The 16990-nt window shown below is 42.7% G+C and overlaps 1 protein-coding gene across 2 annotated transcripts in view; it reads right to left on the bottom strand.

Moving 5' to 3' along the window:
* Positions 1-4704: 4704 nt before the first annotated feature.
* Positions 4705-16990, bottom strand: part of LOC142582642 (uncharacterized) — a 28603-nt gene continuing 16317 nt past the window's right edge. For both annotated transcript variants that reach the window (XM_075692557.1, XM_075692556.1), the window contains exons 10-13: positions 12415-12510; positions 6322-6510; positions 5225-5346; positions 4705-5136 (exon numbers count right to left, since the gene is read on the bottom strand). In XM_075692557.1, the coding sequence (XP_075548672.1) occupies positions 5002-5136; positions 5225-5346; positions 6322-6510; positions 12415-12510 (542 nt within the window). In that variant the 3' untranslated portion in view covers positions 4705-5001. The remainder of the gene's footprint in view (positions 5137-5224; positions 5347-6321; positions 6511-12414; positions 12511-16990) is intronic.

Here is a 16990-nt window from a genome sequence, read left to right as displayed (position 1 = left end):
CAATGCTCTTGGTCAACACTTTGAGCGCATGTCTAGCTCCACCTACTATTCGGATAACTTTCTGATATACAGAACAAAAGAAGAATGTAAGCCCCTGAACCAGAAATGTAGCCCAAATGAACCTTACAACTGTCCTTTTAGCATTGCCGAACATAAGGCTTCCTTATCAGCAGTCAGAGCCCTGCACCGGGCCTTGATAGAATCATGTGCGATATGATTAAGCACCTGTGCTCCGACATGCAAATCACACTACTCACTCTTTTCAATACTATCTGGCCTGCTGGGTATCTTCCCCATGTAAATAGAAAGAAGCTATTGTTATCTCAGTTTTGAAGCATGGTAATGATACTTAAAAAAAAAGTCTAAAGTTATAGAGCTTACTGTCCGTTGCCTACAAAGCATTCACTAAGGTAATTGCAAATAGAATCAGGAACACCTTAGACTTCCGTCAACCAAAGGACCAGGCAGGATTCCGTAAAGGCTACTCAACAATAGACCATATTCACACTATCAATCAGGTGATAGAGAAATGTGCGGAATATAACCAACCCTTATATATAGCTTTCATTGATTACGAGAAAGCGTTTGATTCAATCGAAACCTCAGCAGTCATGGAGGCATTACGGAATCGGGGTGTAGACGAGCCATATGTAAAAATACTGAAAGATATCTATAGCGGCTCCACAGCCACCGTAGTCCTCCATGAAGAAAGCAACAAAATCCCAATAAAGAAAGGCGTCGGGCAGGGAGATGTGATCTCTCCAATGCTATTCACAGCAAGTTTACAGGAGGTATTCAGAGACCTGGATTGGAAAGAATTGGAGATAAGAGTTAATGAGGAATATCTTAGTAACTTGCGATTCGCTGATGATATTGCCTTGCTTAGTAACTCAGGGGACCAATTACAATGCATGCTCACTGACCTGGAGAGGCAAAGAAGAAGGGTGGGTCTAAAAATGAATCTGCAGAAAATTGAAGTAATGTTTAACAGTCTCGGAAGAGAACAGCAGTTTACAATAGGTAGTGAGGCACTGGAAGTGGTAAGGGAATACATCTACTTAGGACAGGTAGTGACTGTGGATCCGGATCATGAGACTGAAATAATCAGAAGAATAAGAATGGGCTGGGGTGCATTTGGCAGGCATTCTCAGATCATCAACAGCAGGTTGCCATTATCCCTCAAGAGAAAAGTGTATAACAGCTGTGTCTTACCAGTACTCACGTACGAGGCACAAACCTGGAGGCTTACGAAAAGGGTTCTGCTTAAGTTGAGGATGATGCAACAAGCTATGGAAAGAAGAATGATAGGTGTAACGTTAAGGGATAAGAAAAGAGCAGATTGGGTGAGGGAACAAACGTGAGTTCATAACATCTTAGTTGAAATCAAGAAAAAGAAATACATACATATGCACTTTCGACAGCTCCAATCCAAGTAAACCTGCCCAGAGTTTTACACAGATGCGTCAAAGTCACAGGCCGGTGTCTCCTACGCGGCAGTCGGCCCATCGTTTTCAGAATCTGACTTTCTACATCCTGAAACCAGTATGGCAGAGGCCTATGCAATACTGTTTGCTACCAAACACATTGAAAACAAAGCCCCCAAAGGCCATCATATTCACAGATTCCCTGAGTGTCATCAAAACTTTACAATTGTAACGAAAACAGAAAAGTCCCGTAATAAACAACCTCTATACACTGCTGTAGAATACATGCATCTAACCAACAGGTTCTAATATGCCGGGTGCCTGGACACAGATGTATCTGTGTATGGTATGGTGTGTGGTAACGAGCTTGCAGATAATATGGCAACTCCCATAGCAACAAAACCTAGAAATCTGTCCATGCTCGTTCCTGCCACAGCGTTGAAGCCATTTCTATGTGAAACACTCGGGAGCTATTGGCAACATTTGTGGGATGAGCAAACATTGAATATGCTCCATGTAATTAAGCCACTGCTAGGGAACTAGCCATCATTAACAAAGTCATGACAATCTGAATTTCTCTTTTGCCGCCTCAGAATGGGACATACATGTGGTACACACTTATACATTTTAACTGGCGCTGAACATCCACATGTGTTGAAAGGCCGACTGTACTCCACGTCTTGCTGGAGTGCCAGGAAGCAGAAGCAGAGCAAAGATGGCACTTTGGCGTACAGACAATGTATCCCCTTGGATCTGACACTGTTTCTTGGCCCAGAACCTCTGCTTGAAACCAAGGCAGCGCTTAACTTTTAAAATGATGTGTGCTGCATGATTAGCTCGAGAGATTCGTAGCCCTCCCTCTATCTTGAAGGTATTGCTGTGAGCTTAGTGTTTAGTAGAGCATGTGCCTCCACACCCTTGGGCTCAAGGCTCTTAGTGAGGCAGTAATGCTAGTAGAATTGACTCATCTTTTTAGTGTTTTTCATTGTAGAATATATTTTATGGTGATTGCTCACATCACTTGTCCTTGACATTATTTTAATACTCGTATATTTTACGCACCTTATAGAATATTTTAGGCCTCTATACAGCCTCGATACAGTACATATTACAGATTTCATTCAATGCATCATTGACTTTCCCACACCATTTCTTGGTGCTCTTTGGCCATCCCTGGCCCTTGCACGAAAAAACCCCATTCTTCATAATCTTCTGACTGGTGTCACTATTGGTTGTGTCGTAACAATATGAAAGCATTCCTTGCCTTGGTACAAAGACTGTGTAAAAACAATCAAGAAAAGCTAGTCCCTGTGAGGAATTGAACCCTGGCCTGCAACCTGGTAGTGAGAACCTATCATCTACAGCTGAGAAGGGGTGTGGAATATGTGAAACAGAAGAGCGAAAGGGCACCGCCACCATTGTGCTGTCACAATATCGAAGCACATGCACAGCTTGCATGTGGAGGGTTAGAAGGTCTGTAGAGATGTGTGGTGCGTTTGGCTGCAAAAGTGAACAAAGAAATACACACCACCACTTCACAACTTCCATTACAGCTCAATCGGCTGTAGTGAAAGTTAAGTGTGTGTGCTGTGTGAATGCTCTTGTGTAACTTAGACAATCATAGCAGACGAATTCTTGCCAAATTTTTGGTATTGTAGAAGCATAATTTACTCATACAGCTCAACTTATTTTGCTCTCTGGTGTCCCTTTGAACTGACGAACTCCTAGAGTGAGTTTTAAGACGATGCTTCAGACACATCCTCTGATACACTAGATTTGACATCAAATTGAGTCAGCAGATCTTGCGCTGTACAACTGCAAACAAATGGAAGAATGGAAATCTGAACAGTCGTCTGCTACAACTCGGAACATCCAAATTTATGCAGACATTTGACCTTGGTATTACTATGGCAAGCCTGCAAAATCAAATTGATAGTGTAGCAGGTGAACAGGCATTGTGCCTACCCTCCCATCCCTGAAAAGACAAAAGAGTAGTTTTCGTAGCTGACAAAATAAGAATTCCAAAAGAGATGAATGCTCACCTAATAAAAAAAAAAAAATTGAAATCTGCCATTTTCCAAGCTAACATTGTGACCTGATTATGAGGCATGCTGTAATGGGGGACTCGGATCAATTTTGACCACCTGGAGTTCTTGACGTACACCCAACGCCTACTACACAGGCGTTCTTGCAGTCGGCTCCTATCAGAATGCGGCCATTGTGGCTGGGATGCAACCTGCAACTTCATACTCAGCAGTGCAATGCTGGAACTGCTGAGCTATCACGACGGATCTCACTGAATAAGTGAAAATGCTAAAACATTATGCAACATAAACATCTTTCTGTGACCTGCGTAAACATCAGAATAGTAAACCGTTGGGCTAGTTGGTGAGACATTTCGTGCAAAGGAGAGTTCTAAAGTCTAAGGAAAAAAATGTTGCAGTTTAGCCTGAAAGCCAACCATTGATTGCAATGGCAAATCACTAGACAGCTATACGAGGTAGGGATAGTAGTTTTATTGGCTGTATAAACTTGTAAACATTTGCTTAGCAACTAAATTAGCAAGCATGGCGTCGCGCACGCTCAGGCAAACATGAACACATCTCACTTGACGACCACGAAGATTCACTGTCAAAATGTTGGTATGAGGAAGAGCGGGGGCGGCAGCTTTCAAGATGGGACCTGTGCAGCTGCACCATATGCAGCCACCACCAGAGTAGGATCAGAGTAACACCGACGGAAATTTCTCTGAAGTGTCCATATAAACTGCTATCTCAATAAAAAGTGGAGAAGATTAATGGGAAAGACATCTCTTCTGTTTATGTTCTCCACTTCTTTCCATACTACTTCAGTGCCCTCCTTTGCACAAGATATAGTGGAAACATCTTGTGCAGACAGTTGAATGTAGTTTCTTTTATTTTGTTATGGTATGACATTCCGAATGACTGTTGGTGTTCAAAGTTTCAAAGCAACATGGAGCTAAAGAAGACGCCACAGTGGAGGGACTCTAGATTCATTTTGACCGCATGGGGTTTCTTTACTGAGCACCTTAAAGTACTTACACAAGTACTTTTTGCATTCCGCCCCCATCAGAACAAGATCGTAGTGACCGGGAATTGAACCCATGACCTTGTAGTCAGCAGCAGAGCCACCATAGCCATGGCCTTGTTTGTCCACCTTTGCCCCTATATGCCCTTTCCGTGTTCTATCCTGTTGTGCTTTTTGTCACCATTTATGATGAAGCAGTTTGCCCAACACGAAGACATGTTAGGTGCGCACAGCAAGTTTCGAAATAGCATGGATTCCACATACTATCTCACTTTTATTTTCAGTAACAATGCAGTGAAAACATATACAAAAGGTGTGTTCACAACTTCAGCAAATGAGCCGAGACCAATACCTGCTGCATGCGAACAGGTGATGAGGTGCCCTCCATGAGTGCTTAAAATTACAGCCACACTGCACGTTTCCCTTCCCACCCCCTCCCGTTCACACCTTCTCAAGTGATGAAAGTTCGTGTACAAATTACGGACAGTGGTGATGACTAGTCTTGCGATGTCGTGCAAGCATGTGATGGCTACCTCTCTTCCTCATCCTCTGCAACTGAAGCTGGGGTTTCCGTATTGGTCTCTTCGTTGTTCCACACGAAATTGTAGTTCTTCTCTAGCCTCTGGTGCTTTTCAATCTCCTGGACAGCCTCTTGGTTTCCCATCTGTTTTATCAATATGAACATCAATAACAAGCTTGTTAAGCTTTCTTTTACTAAAATAACATCTGAAATATTAATTTTAAATACTTACCAGGAGGGTCACTATCATGTTCTGAAACTGCCGAGTCTCTTCTGGAGAAAGAACGTTCAAGCCTTTGGCTTCCTCGTCATCGTAATAACCAGCAGTGATGATCTTGACTTCAATTTTCCTTCCTGTAAAAAAAAGAAAGAAAGAAAAATAAGAAAAAAAAAGACAGGAATAGAGGTAACACTACTTCAAAAGTGAGCACTCAGTTTCTTGCATGTTTCATACGGTCTTGCCATAACAAGTGATAGAACTCCTGCGCAAAGCCACAGCACGGATGCACAGAAAAATATTCTCAAGGGAAACAAGCTACAGCAAACAAGTAAGCCGTCACATAACCAATATTGAACTCAACTACAGTGAGTCTATAACACAAAAACAATAGAATGAAGGAAATGAATATTTTGCAATTGTTTTAGGTTAAATTGATGCAAGCATCAAAGATCCAACACAGAAGGTAAAAAGAGCAGGTAATAATACTCGGCATGAATTAAAATTTTATTTCCAGCCTGCCTCCTTGCTCAAGAGCTTTTCCATAACAGCACTCCAACAATGACAAGAAAGGACTACTAAACAGACACTAAGGACAAACCAATTAAGTCAAGCAAAAGTGACAGCAAGTTAGTGCTCTAATGTGTGTGTCGTATGTTATCTGTCACAGCCAGCGGCCGACATTAGTGACAACGAAGGCTTTGTGACAAAGGACAAAAAGAATGAAAAATGAAAATAATCATTATGTACTACAGGCCCCAAACAGCAAGGGCCTTGCAACATGACTTCTTTTGCAAGGCAACTGTACACTTTTTTATAGCTGAGGACGTCTTTTGATCATATTCGTCATCAAAACATTCTGTCCGAAAGAGCAATCTGTCTGCTTTGCAAGAGTATAACATACAGAGAAAAACAGTGCATCAACAGGACCAGGGAAAGACGAAACAACAGCAGCTGTGCTGTCTCCTCTTTCAGCGGTGCTGTTGCTGCGCTGTTTTTCTTGGAACGTTGTTCAACCAACTAGCCCAGCTTCACACTGTTGCATAATGTAGTATAAACATAGGCCTGGCTTTGCATTTCCATTCAATGTGCACCTAAATATCGCTGCTTACCTCCTGCAGTAACACCAGCTTTCTGTAGCCTGTCTCGCAGCGCAGTCTCCAACTTTGACTTGTCCTCAGATGGCAAGTCCAACTCCTGGTAAGTGGCAGCCTTCTTGCCAGGCTCTTTCGACTTGCGTCGGCCATACCGACGAATACGAACTCGCAGGCTACCCACCTCCTCTGGCTCCGCTTCTGCCCCTATGTTAAGGATATTTTTTTATTAAAAAAGAAACAAAGAACAAGTCATATCTTTGCTTATCGCTTGTTAGTTCCACAGGCTATGCATGAAAGTAGTTCAATTAAAGCCCAGATTTACTGTAATACGTACATAAATATAAGCACTAGTACCATCGGTTGGACATGCTTTGATAAGATGCTTGTTGGCTATCAAGCCGTGGTGCACTGATGTCGCTTTGAACCAGAAGTGATGTGTTAAACAAGATGGCAGTGGAACCTGTGAACACATTTATGGAACAAGGGATTGTAATGAAGTTTGTCACAAATGAAGGCCTAAAACTGAGTGGAATTCATGCAATACTTCAAGCTCAACGTGGGGACAAGCTTTTAAGCTGCATCACAATATTTTGGTGATGTAAATAGCTTCTAGATGATTGCGTGTTAGTGGAAGGCGATGCTGGACGAGACGGCTCATCAGCAGTGAAATTCAGATAACTATTTTCGGGGATGAACTTGGCATCATTTAATCTGATTTCCTCCCCAGTGCTGAAACCACTGAGTTTTACTGTGAGGTTCTTTAACATGTACTTAGTGCACTCGGGAAGAAATGGCCCGTCTTGATTACCACAGGTGTTCCTTTCATCCATGACAATGTCTGTCAGAATACATTGCACTGCACAATGTACACTTTGCGTGGCCTTGGCTGAAAGGTCCTGCCAAATCTGCCATACAGTCTTGACCTCACTCAAAGTGACTATCATTTGTTTGCACCACTGAGTGAGTTTATGGGAGGCCAACACTTGCGCAGCGACTATGTCGTCAAGTAGGCTGTCCGTTCATGGCTGTGGCGCAAGGAGAAATCCTATGCTGCTGGCATCTATGCACTGTCAAAAAGCCGGTTGATGTAGGTGCGTCAGTTTCACAATATATTAGCTCAATAACTGAGACCACTTATATGTGTCTGAACATGTTTCGTAATCCTGAAGAATAAACAAGCCCTCGTTTGACTTAGACACCCTTCACATAAATATAAAATTTCACTGAGACATCCATAGATTCATGCTCTGCCTGTGTGGCGTGTTGACTTACTAAATCCAGGGATGGTTCTTGGCCACTTTAAGCCCAGTGCCATTGGCACTGCCCGCATGGAAATGACTTAAGGGTATCATTACCAAGTGGCCAAAAGCATTCTGCGGTTGAGGTCATGTCAAGCAAAGAACTACTATTCTATGAGCAGATAAGAGACTGAAAACATGCAATGGATGTCAATTCGTAACTTGGCATATAACATGTTAACTACAGGCTCTCTCTAAGGAGATTGTTTTCAAGAGTGAGCACTCGAATTCACTGGCACTGATGATGCAGCCATTAGAAGTTTTGCTTTGATAAAAGAGGCATATGAGCTGAACATTTCAGAAAAAGAACAACTGTATAGTTAAAACAAGCAGATCTTTATGGATCCTTTATAGTTACTTTAACGGGCCCCTCACCATGTTTGGGCATTGCAAACAGACACGAGCGGTGTGTAGGTAACCCAGTGGCACTTATGTTCGCAGAGTATCAAGTGGCTGCACAATGTGAAAACAGCCAAACTTTCAAACAGAAGCCCACGCACTCTTACTCGAGAGAGATCCCCACATCTAATCGGAGAGTCACAGGGTCACAGGGAAAGATGCAGTACTTGCTACATCACCCATTATGGCACGTGACCTTGGTAAATTATCCAATGCAAAGTCACTGCGAACACATAGCACAAAGAGAGAAGAGAAAAAGAAGGAGGTGGCGCTCCCGGCATAAAAGTGATGTGGTCCCTTGGCTCAGGTACGGGAGAAGACAGGAAAGAAAAGTCACTTGAGGATACTAGTCCAGGCACAAGGAGAGCGTGTCTATGTTGGCAGTGAAGCTCACCCCCTGGTAGCATGGCAATGCGACATTTCAATTTCTACTATCTCCCGTTATGAATGAATATTAAAAATTCTTGCGGTGACACTTTCCCTAGACGGTGCTAAAATTTGCAATGAGGCTTGGTCAGGGACCCAGAGACACGAAAGTGGCTTACTATATTAGTGAATTTCACTTTTGGAATTTCAAACACGTCAGAGGCAGCATACTATGTGATGAGCAAACATGTCACAGTCATTGGCAATTTGACAATTTCTGCTGGCTGTTATTTGCTTAGCGATAAAAGAATATTACCAGGGTGTCTTGTCTTCCAAGTTGACATTTTCAATTTCCCTGAGTGCCTTTGCAAGATTCCCTGAGTGACACAGAACTTTGTTTTATGTTAAGATGGGCTGACACCATGTCGCCCGATGGTGTCACTATCTAGTAAGCATGTTAAAAAATGAAAAAACTTAATCCAGTTTGAATAGTAAGGAGTAGCGTTTATTTTATTCAAAAACAAAAACAGAAGGAAGGTGTTAGTAAAATGCATAGCAAAAAAATATATTTGAAAAAAAATGGTGAAACCCATTGTCAAACATTCCTAAATACGAATAAAAAGGAGATTAGTACAGAAGCAAATATTTTCGAAGATGAACTATTTCTATCAATTGATTGCAAGCTCATTGATATGAGAGCTGAACTTTGTCACCAGTGAGATTCTCTCTCAACAGCCGGTAACCTCAAGTGTCCTGACATACTCTCAGCCCATGCACAATGCCTAAGTGTTGCGTTTCACTGTTTTAAACAGTTTATTTTGGCTTGTATTAGGGACACCTTCATCTTGGCATCAGCCAGCACTTTTGTTTTTTTGAGCTCAAGCTCCTTCAAAAAAGTGGCAGCATGCTTCCTTTCATGCTCATTCGTCAATGCGTAGGTCCTTTCTGTTCTCATCCTCCTTCAGCCGCGCGTTCGCCCCACAGACCGTTTGAAGCATCCTCTCGCTCAGTTGTACAGTCAACATCCGATTTTTCAGACCCCCTGGGGGCCGCGAAAACTTCCGAAAATCGGGCAGTTATAAAAAATGAATGCATGTATTTTACTGTCCTTAAGGGCTCAAATCGTCACAGGCACATCCGAAAAAGTTCTGAAGGCCTGCCATTACACTTATTTGGCATATCGGTGCTCGTACTGTGACAGGAGATGGCGAGTGCAAGCGTGTATAATGAAGGAATACATACTGTGTCCCGGGACAATTACCCCTTGCCACGCTTGTTATGCTTCACCGCAAATACTTTTGCGTATGCTTCACAGCGTAACAATGCTGCACTGAGGTGAAGCTGACTTTCGGGAACCGGCACTGTGCAACGTGTTGTGTTTTCCCGAGCTTCGAATCTTGGTCATGAAAAAAAAATACTGGCGAGAAACAATACGCACTAGGTTTGCTTCGAGTAACGCAATTGCTCTTTTTTGTAAATCTGGGTACATGATAGTTAATTGGGACACCGTATATATATTTATCGCCTCTGCGTGCAAATGACGATGTTTCCATCCCTAATAAATGTTGTAAATGATTAGAAGAGTTCTTTTTTTTCATTAGTCATTAGCATTGCTTACAAGAAAGAGAAGCAATACTGAGACACATATATGGTTCGTGTTCATTTCACACGCTGTTGATAAAAGACTCTGCCGAAGGGATCATTGACGTCTGCAGGTTTTTTTCAGGGTCAAAAAAGCATGCAAAACAATTTAAAGTGAGGTGAACATACAGTAATGTATTCATTCTGTAGGCATAGGCTATCCATACCTTTAGAAATAGTTATTAATTGGCTACTTCCTTCTCTTTGAAAAATATAGTAAGCGTTGTCCTGTGCATATATTTAAATATATTGTGTATGTGCATGATGTTTACAGTGGAAATTTAAGACAATGTTGAAGTGAGAAAATACAGTGAGGTCAAGGCAAGTAAAAAGAAACCTCAAATGATATAGGTGACAAACTTCTGGTAATGAAACTTTAGGAGTGTGTGTGTGGGGGGGGGAGGGGGGTGCAGGGGAGGAGGGTGGAGGTTTCCGCATCTCCGGGGGGTGGGGAGCTCTGCCCCCTCCGGAAAACTCTGGAGAGGGCTCGGGCCCCGAAGCCCCCCAGTAGTCGCTTCCTATGGCTCCCCATAAGGGAGTGTATCTTTTCACATTTATTCAATGTATTTCCCCAGCCAGACGGATTGCCATCAAACTTTGGACTTCAAGTCAAAGGCACGATTACATGATAATACCATAAAATACATGGCATCACATAGGTGTCAACAGTGCTGCTGTTTGCACATCAAGTGTAAAAAGGAAATATTGCTCTTTCTTTTTCTCCCCTAGTCGCACATAGCCAATCATTCTGCAACACGACTATAATGAATTTATTGGATATAAGGAAGTAAATCTAAACTTTGAATGGCCATGCATTATCTTAACAAGTGCTCTACTGCCATACAAAACCAAAATTGCACGATCCCAGGGAACGTCTGTCATAGTGAAATGAAAATTTGTTTGCTTGTATCTCAAAGTATGTATTCCAGCGGCGAAAATGTCAAAATACTCAGCAACAGTAACATTAAATGGCAGATTCTGGACGTATGTTCACATTTTGAGAAATGTCTTGGCTTGGAGCCAGCCAAGCCAAAAAACTCAATGTGCCTATCCCGTGTGACTGCACCAATTATACGATTGTGCCGTTCATGTGCTATGTATCGGCATGGCAAGGCACCAAGAGGTGATCAAACCAAAATTGACAGGAGACACTTTGCTGGCTCATCAGTGGCATCACATATGCATTTCTTTCCACAGAAAAAATTTTTTAGCGTGTGTGCTTAAACAGTAGACTTCCATAATTTGACTCTGGTTAACTAGATATTTCAGTTAATTCGATCCCGATCGCAGGTTTTAGCAGGTGCCCATGCACTTTATGGGTCCAAACTGTCGCTATTTTTGTAGTACAATTGGCCTATGCCAGATAATTTGAACTTGACCAGTCAGCATGCATGTGCCTGGTCCCTGTGGTGACCCCAATCGTGGCCCCTTCAGTGTCAGCGTCAATCACGGCTGAGCTTCGCAGACAGTGAATGCATTGAATGCACATGTATCAACGCCCTACCTAGGAAGATTTTGAATAACGGTAGCTCACAGCATACGATTATGGTATTTAGCCTCAAACGCATACCCTTTCTTTTCCAAAAACATACTGGGCCTGAAATTACCTGTGCAATGAAATCAAATACAAAAGCAAACCCGCGTTCGCATGCTTTACCGCATAACACTGCTGTATTACGGTGAAGACTTTAGGAACCTAGCCGCAGTTGCGCAACGCATGAGACCTTTGCTCATTTTTCTTACTAAAAAATGGAATGCATATCAGGTTTCTGCTTTTTTCAGGGGCTTTCATGTCAGTTTTATGTTAGTTTTTCACTTTGTAGGCATAGAAACCGGATTTCCGTTTGGTTCCATGGTGTGTTAGAATCGGGCAAATACTTCCACATGAATCAGCGAAGTGTTTTGCCAATTTTTCTGCATCCTGTTTAATCCGACCTGCCAGACAAAACAATCTCGTCGGCCCCTTCAGGGTCAAAATAATGGAAGACAACTGTAATGAATATAAAATTTAACTTAAAATTTAATTCTGGGGTTTTACGAGCCAAACCACAATCTGAATGTGAGAGGCAAGCCATAGTGGGAACTATTGATTAATTTTGACCACCTGGAGTTCTTTAACATAAACCCAATGCAGTACCCAAGCGTTCTTGCATTACACCCAGATCAGAATGCAGCTGCCGTGGCCGGGATCGAACCTGCTACCTCGTGCTCTTTAGGATTTATCATAGGTATTTTTGTGCCAGATGCAACTTTGTTATAGTGAGGTGAAACTGTAGTCTTTAATGAGTAGTTAATTGGTTTAGTGTTTCTCATCAATGGTCCATTAAAGGAAGTTTGATATATGGCCACTGGCATTGGTGCAATGCTTATTTAATAAGTGCATAAAGACAGCTTGGCTGTTCACCTGTTTGGCTCTCATGGTCCCCGTCTTCATCCTGTTTACTTGCATCAGAGTCCACTTGGCCATCTTCAACAGGGTATCCAGAGTTGTCTTCATAGTCTAAGGAAGAAAAATGTGCGAATTCATGCTGTGACCAAGACTTCTAGGCCTGTGGTCCACTCCACTGTGGTTACGTAACCACACATTTGGGCTTTGTGAAACCTTCTGTAATCTGTATTACAGGGACAGACAGAGTAATGTGCATTCAGTATACATATACACAATGTACAGCCAGTGTCGAAAGTGTATGGAGCATGCGTTTCGTGAAAAAGTTGTATTTCCAAGCAGCATGAGCTCACAGCAAGCAAAACTGTGTACCACTATGCTGTTTACATATTGTAGTACTAGTAGAGGCTGCAACATTGAATACCAAGCTGCTTGCCCAGGCTGTGCAAACATTGAGGCTTTTCTGATTTCATGATCCATAAACTTTTGATGCTCACTGTACAAATCATGCCCTTTCAAAAGTGTTGATGCATAATCTGCTATATGGTATAACCTTGGTGTCACTGTTGACAGCAGTAACTGCTCTTCTCATCGCCTTTTGCAAAAACTCTTCTTACAGGCACTAGCCAGTTATAAGAACGCTATGTGGAGGAAGCCTGTTGCACATTTGGTGCCAAGAATTGCATCACAAGGAGAATGCGTGGGCAAAGTCAGCTAGTACATGTTTCCATCACCTCACAGCTGTAATTATCATTATCAGGTCTACTCACTCATTTTATTTTTATTTTCATTTTTTCCACTTTACTCGGGAATATTTTGATCCCCTTCAGCCCTTCTATGCAGAGTGTTATGTCAGTGGTCGTATGCATGCAAGCATATCTCTCTGCCTTCCAATAAAGAGCTTCTTTTTCTCTCAATATTGTAACTGCGGAAATTGAACATCTGTCCCAGGAAAACTACTTGGGTGTTACCATCCATGGTTTTGCTAATGTGTAAGGGAACTTATGTTCCGGAAGTTAAGAAATAATCTTATGTTGTGGATTTCACTAAACTGAGATTTATTATGCCAATGTTTGATTATATGATGTCTTACATCATTCTATTATTCTATTACATATACTACTAGAATTATACAGTAGACTTCTGTTAATCCAGCTCCAGTTAATCTAATCTTTCAGTTAATTTGATAACAACCACAGGTACTGGCCAGCACCCATACATCTGTATGGACCAAAACTTTTGATATTTCAATTATGAAATTGGCCCTCATCAGATAATTTGTTTACTTGTCAGCACGCATACGTCTGACTCCAATGGTGGCCCTAATGGCTGCAGTGTCTGTTTGGTGGAACTAGGGGTCAGCAAATGTGTCGGACATGTTATCTGTTGACGAAAACACTGATTTTCTGCCTGCACAGCAAATTTTGAATGCACATGAAAAATTATGAATTTTCTGAACAAACAATGGAAGCTCACAATCAAATATAAGTAATTAGCTAATCCAAGTGCATACATTTAAAAAAAGATTGTCTGAAAACTGCATGCTGTAAGAGTTGGTGTCGGCCATGTCAAAAGGGGCAACTGGCCCATGCCGTCGTCTGACTCCACGGTAAGGACGTTGCACGTTAAGGACATTGTTGAAGGGAGGAACCTGTTCTTATCGACAACGAGGAGTACTGGAGAACGTTATGTCTCAACAGTCTAGCATGACTGGATTGAAACACCCTGAGGAGCCGAAAATGTCTGCTTAAGTTCCCTCTGTCCTTTCTAGATCCCAAGGCCAGGAAAATCTGCTGTCCCACCTCCTTCTAATCAGAGCGTCCAAAGTCGCCGAAAGATCCACGTTGAGGGCAAGTGTTCACACAATCACTCCGGCACCTTTGTTCACTGAACATGCAGATAGGAGGGGAGCTTCATAGACAGGGACTGTCACGCCTGACTCAATCTGGCACGTCTTGGTTCCTGAGATGACCCAGCAATTAGCTGGAGTGCCTGTCATAGGACTGTGGTGGTCACCAGAGCCTGTGAGGAAACGCTGTAGGATGCCCTTTTCCAGGAGTTTCTTGCTCCCCTTGTCCATGATGGCCACTGTGACAGTGAACAATCAAGCAACACTCGATCCGCCATACATGTCTCGCCTTGTTGTTGCCACAGGTTTGCCCGAGGGGATGTTTTGTTAGCTTCACGAAGCAATTCGTTGCAGTGGTGCAGGAGAGTCTAGAAGGTCACTACCTCCTCTGGCTGATCGTAACAATGTGCATTACAAGATACGGAACCAAAACCCTATCTGCAGTATAATCAACAGAACGGTTGGGAAAGCATTGCTATATCATACAGGGACAGAGACACATAGTACACATGAGGGAAGCTGTACTATGTGTCTCTGTCCCTGTGTTTCTTAGTGCTGCTTTTCCAACAGTTTGACTATGAACCAACTCGCCCAAACCAAGGTTCTGCGTTAGCAACAGCCTACTGTAAGAGCCAGCATCATCGACATGAAATCACAAGACGGTGGCAAAACAAGCTTTTGCATAGGATGGCAACGATGATTCACCACTTTCAGCCTTTAATTACGAAAGCTCATCTGACAGGCAACTTATTTTATATCAGAACTCGTGGCAACAGAGTTAAGGCGGAACCGCATGGCGCGATTTCAGGCGCGATTGACGCGTGGATGGTGGGACGCGCGCGTCATTTTGACGCGTGCCCAGCATGATCCGTCATGAAATAACGCCGCTGCGTGCTGCTGCTCGGAGTAGAAAAAAACGCGTCACGCGCATCCGCCAATCAGAGTTCAGGTAAGTTACATGGCATTTGGTCACGTGACATTTTGGTTTCTTTTTTTGCCACCAGATGGCTCTGCTCTCTGCGCATCTCGACGGAACCTCCTTGGCGCATTTTTTTTTTCCTCGAAAAAACTGGCGTGCACGTCAGGGAAAACACGTGCTAGCGTGATTTCGTTCGCGCATCATGTTCACCTAAAATGGACAAAGCAACCTTCAACGAGGCCCTAATAACTGAAGTGGAGAAGCGTCGCGTCTCATCGCTAATGCTGACAAGACAATTTGAAATAATATTACTAGTGTATGGTACTCGCTCTCTTCTCAGCCATGCAGGCCGCACCCACATAGACCTCCTGACCCACATTTTTTCTTGCTTCAGTATCAGCATCCCCCTTACTCGTAACAATCACCTCTTCTTCTCGGTAGTAAGCGGCCGACACTCCTTTATGTGAAGTTGTAAACAAGCAGCGGCCTCTCAGCATGCGGAAGGTACATAGTCGCAGTTTCGCACACAATATTGCTGCTTGAAATTAAGCTAGCTTGATAAATACACTTCGGAAAAAAACGTTGCTGTCTAATTACACTAAGATTATTTTTATTGTAGTTTTCTGTAAGTTTGGGGACATATTATATATGCGGTAACAGAGACAATGCATGTCGTTGAGAGTTATATTGCCTGGCAACACGGAAAACGCGGCGCGAAGGCGCCGCTTCTTTTTTTCGTACGGGTGCTCGCGCATCGGCGGCAACGCAGCCGTTTGCCGCGCGTCGCGTTTTTCGCGAGCGAAAAATGTGCCATGCGGTTCCAGCTTTACACCACATGTTTTGGCATTTCGTAGACTTCCGCACATTGCAGGAAAAACTGGTGAAGTGGTTTTTCTATGTGTGGATCACCAACCCCTTCGTGACTGTAGTGGAGCGATTAAAAGAATGCGGAGTTTCAAACTCAGTAGGCTGGACGGACAGCAACAACATTATGATTCACGGACAGCAATAAAGGGGTGTTCGCGATTTATGATGTTGGAGACAAATTTCCATTCTGTGACGATAAACTCTGCACGTTTTATCTCCTTTCTGATTGCCAGAATCAGAGGCAAGCCTTTTTTTGTTGTTGTAAAGTGGGTTGTGCATTATGTTTGGGTGAGCACTGTTTTCTGCTATGAACCCATAAAAGTTGAGTGCACATAACATTTAGGGGCATATGGGAGCTGGGCAAATACTGCCAAATGAAGCAGCAGTGTTTTTGAGCTTTCTTTTTCTGCCTCTTCTTTTAATGCCAACATGCTGGATAATTTGATCGATTTCATCATCTTGTGAAGGTCAAATTAACAGAAGTTAACTGTATTATTGATCCTATTTCTTTACATGTGCATTTCTTTCACTCACTCCTGCTTAAAGATCAACTGCAAGAAAATTTTGCACCGCAATGAAAGCTTACTTTCAGACAGTGCAGATATCAAGCAGCCTTTCTACAAATTTTTTTGCCTGAAATGCGAGTGGATGCATAATGAAGAGATAGCAAAAGTAGATGTTTGATAGTGCAGCTGAAGAAAATGCTACCATTAACTCTTACAGAAAATGACATACAATCTAGAATGTTCAGGACTGGCTTGCCGTGAGCTCCGAGATTAGACAGTGTCTGCCACACGCTGAAAATCTCGGAGGCAACACGCTGAGATTTGTGCTATATCCACTAACCATTGGGTGCATGTGCCACCTGCTAGGTGCTATTTAAAGGTTGTTAATAAAAAATGATACAAATACCAGCCCTGCAGCTGTGCCAAGACTGCTTCAATGCTTCAATCGTAAAC

This window comes from Dermacentor variabilis, chromosome 5 (genome assembly GCF_050947875.1).
Source record: "Dermacentor variabilis isolate Ectoservices chromosome 5, ASM5094787v1, whole genome shotgun sequence".
Classification (NCBI taxonomy): domain Eukaryota; kingdom Metazoa; phylum Arthropoda; class Arachnida; order Ixodida; family Ixodidae; genus Dermacentor; species Dermacentor variabilis.
The sequence above is the reverse complement of the archived record's forward strand: the minus strand, read 5'-3'. Positions and strand labels throughout refer to the sequence as shown.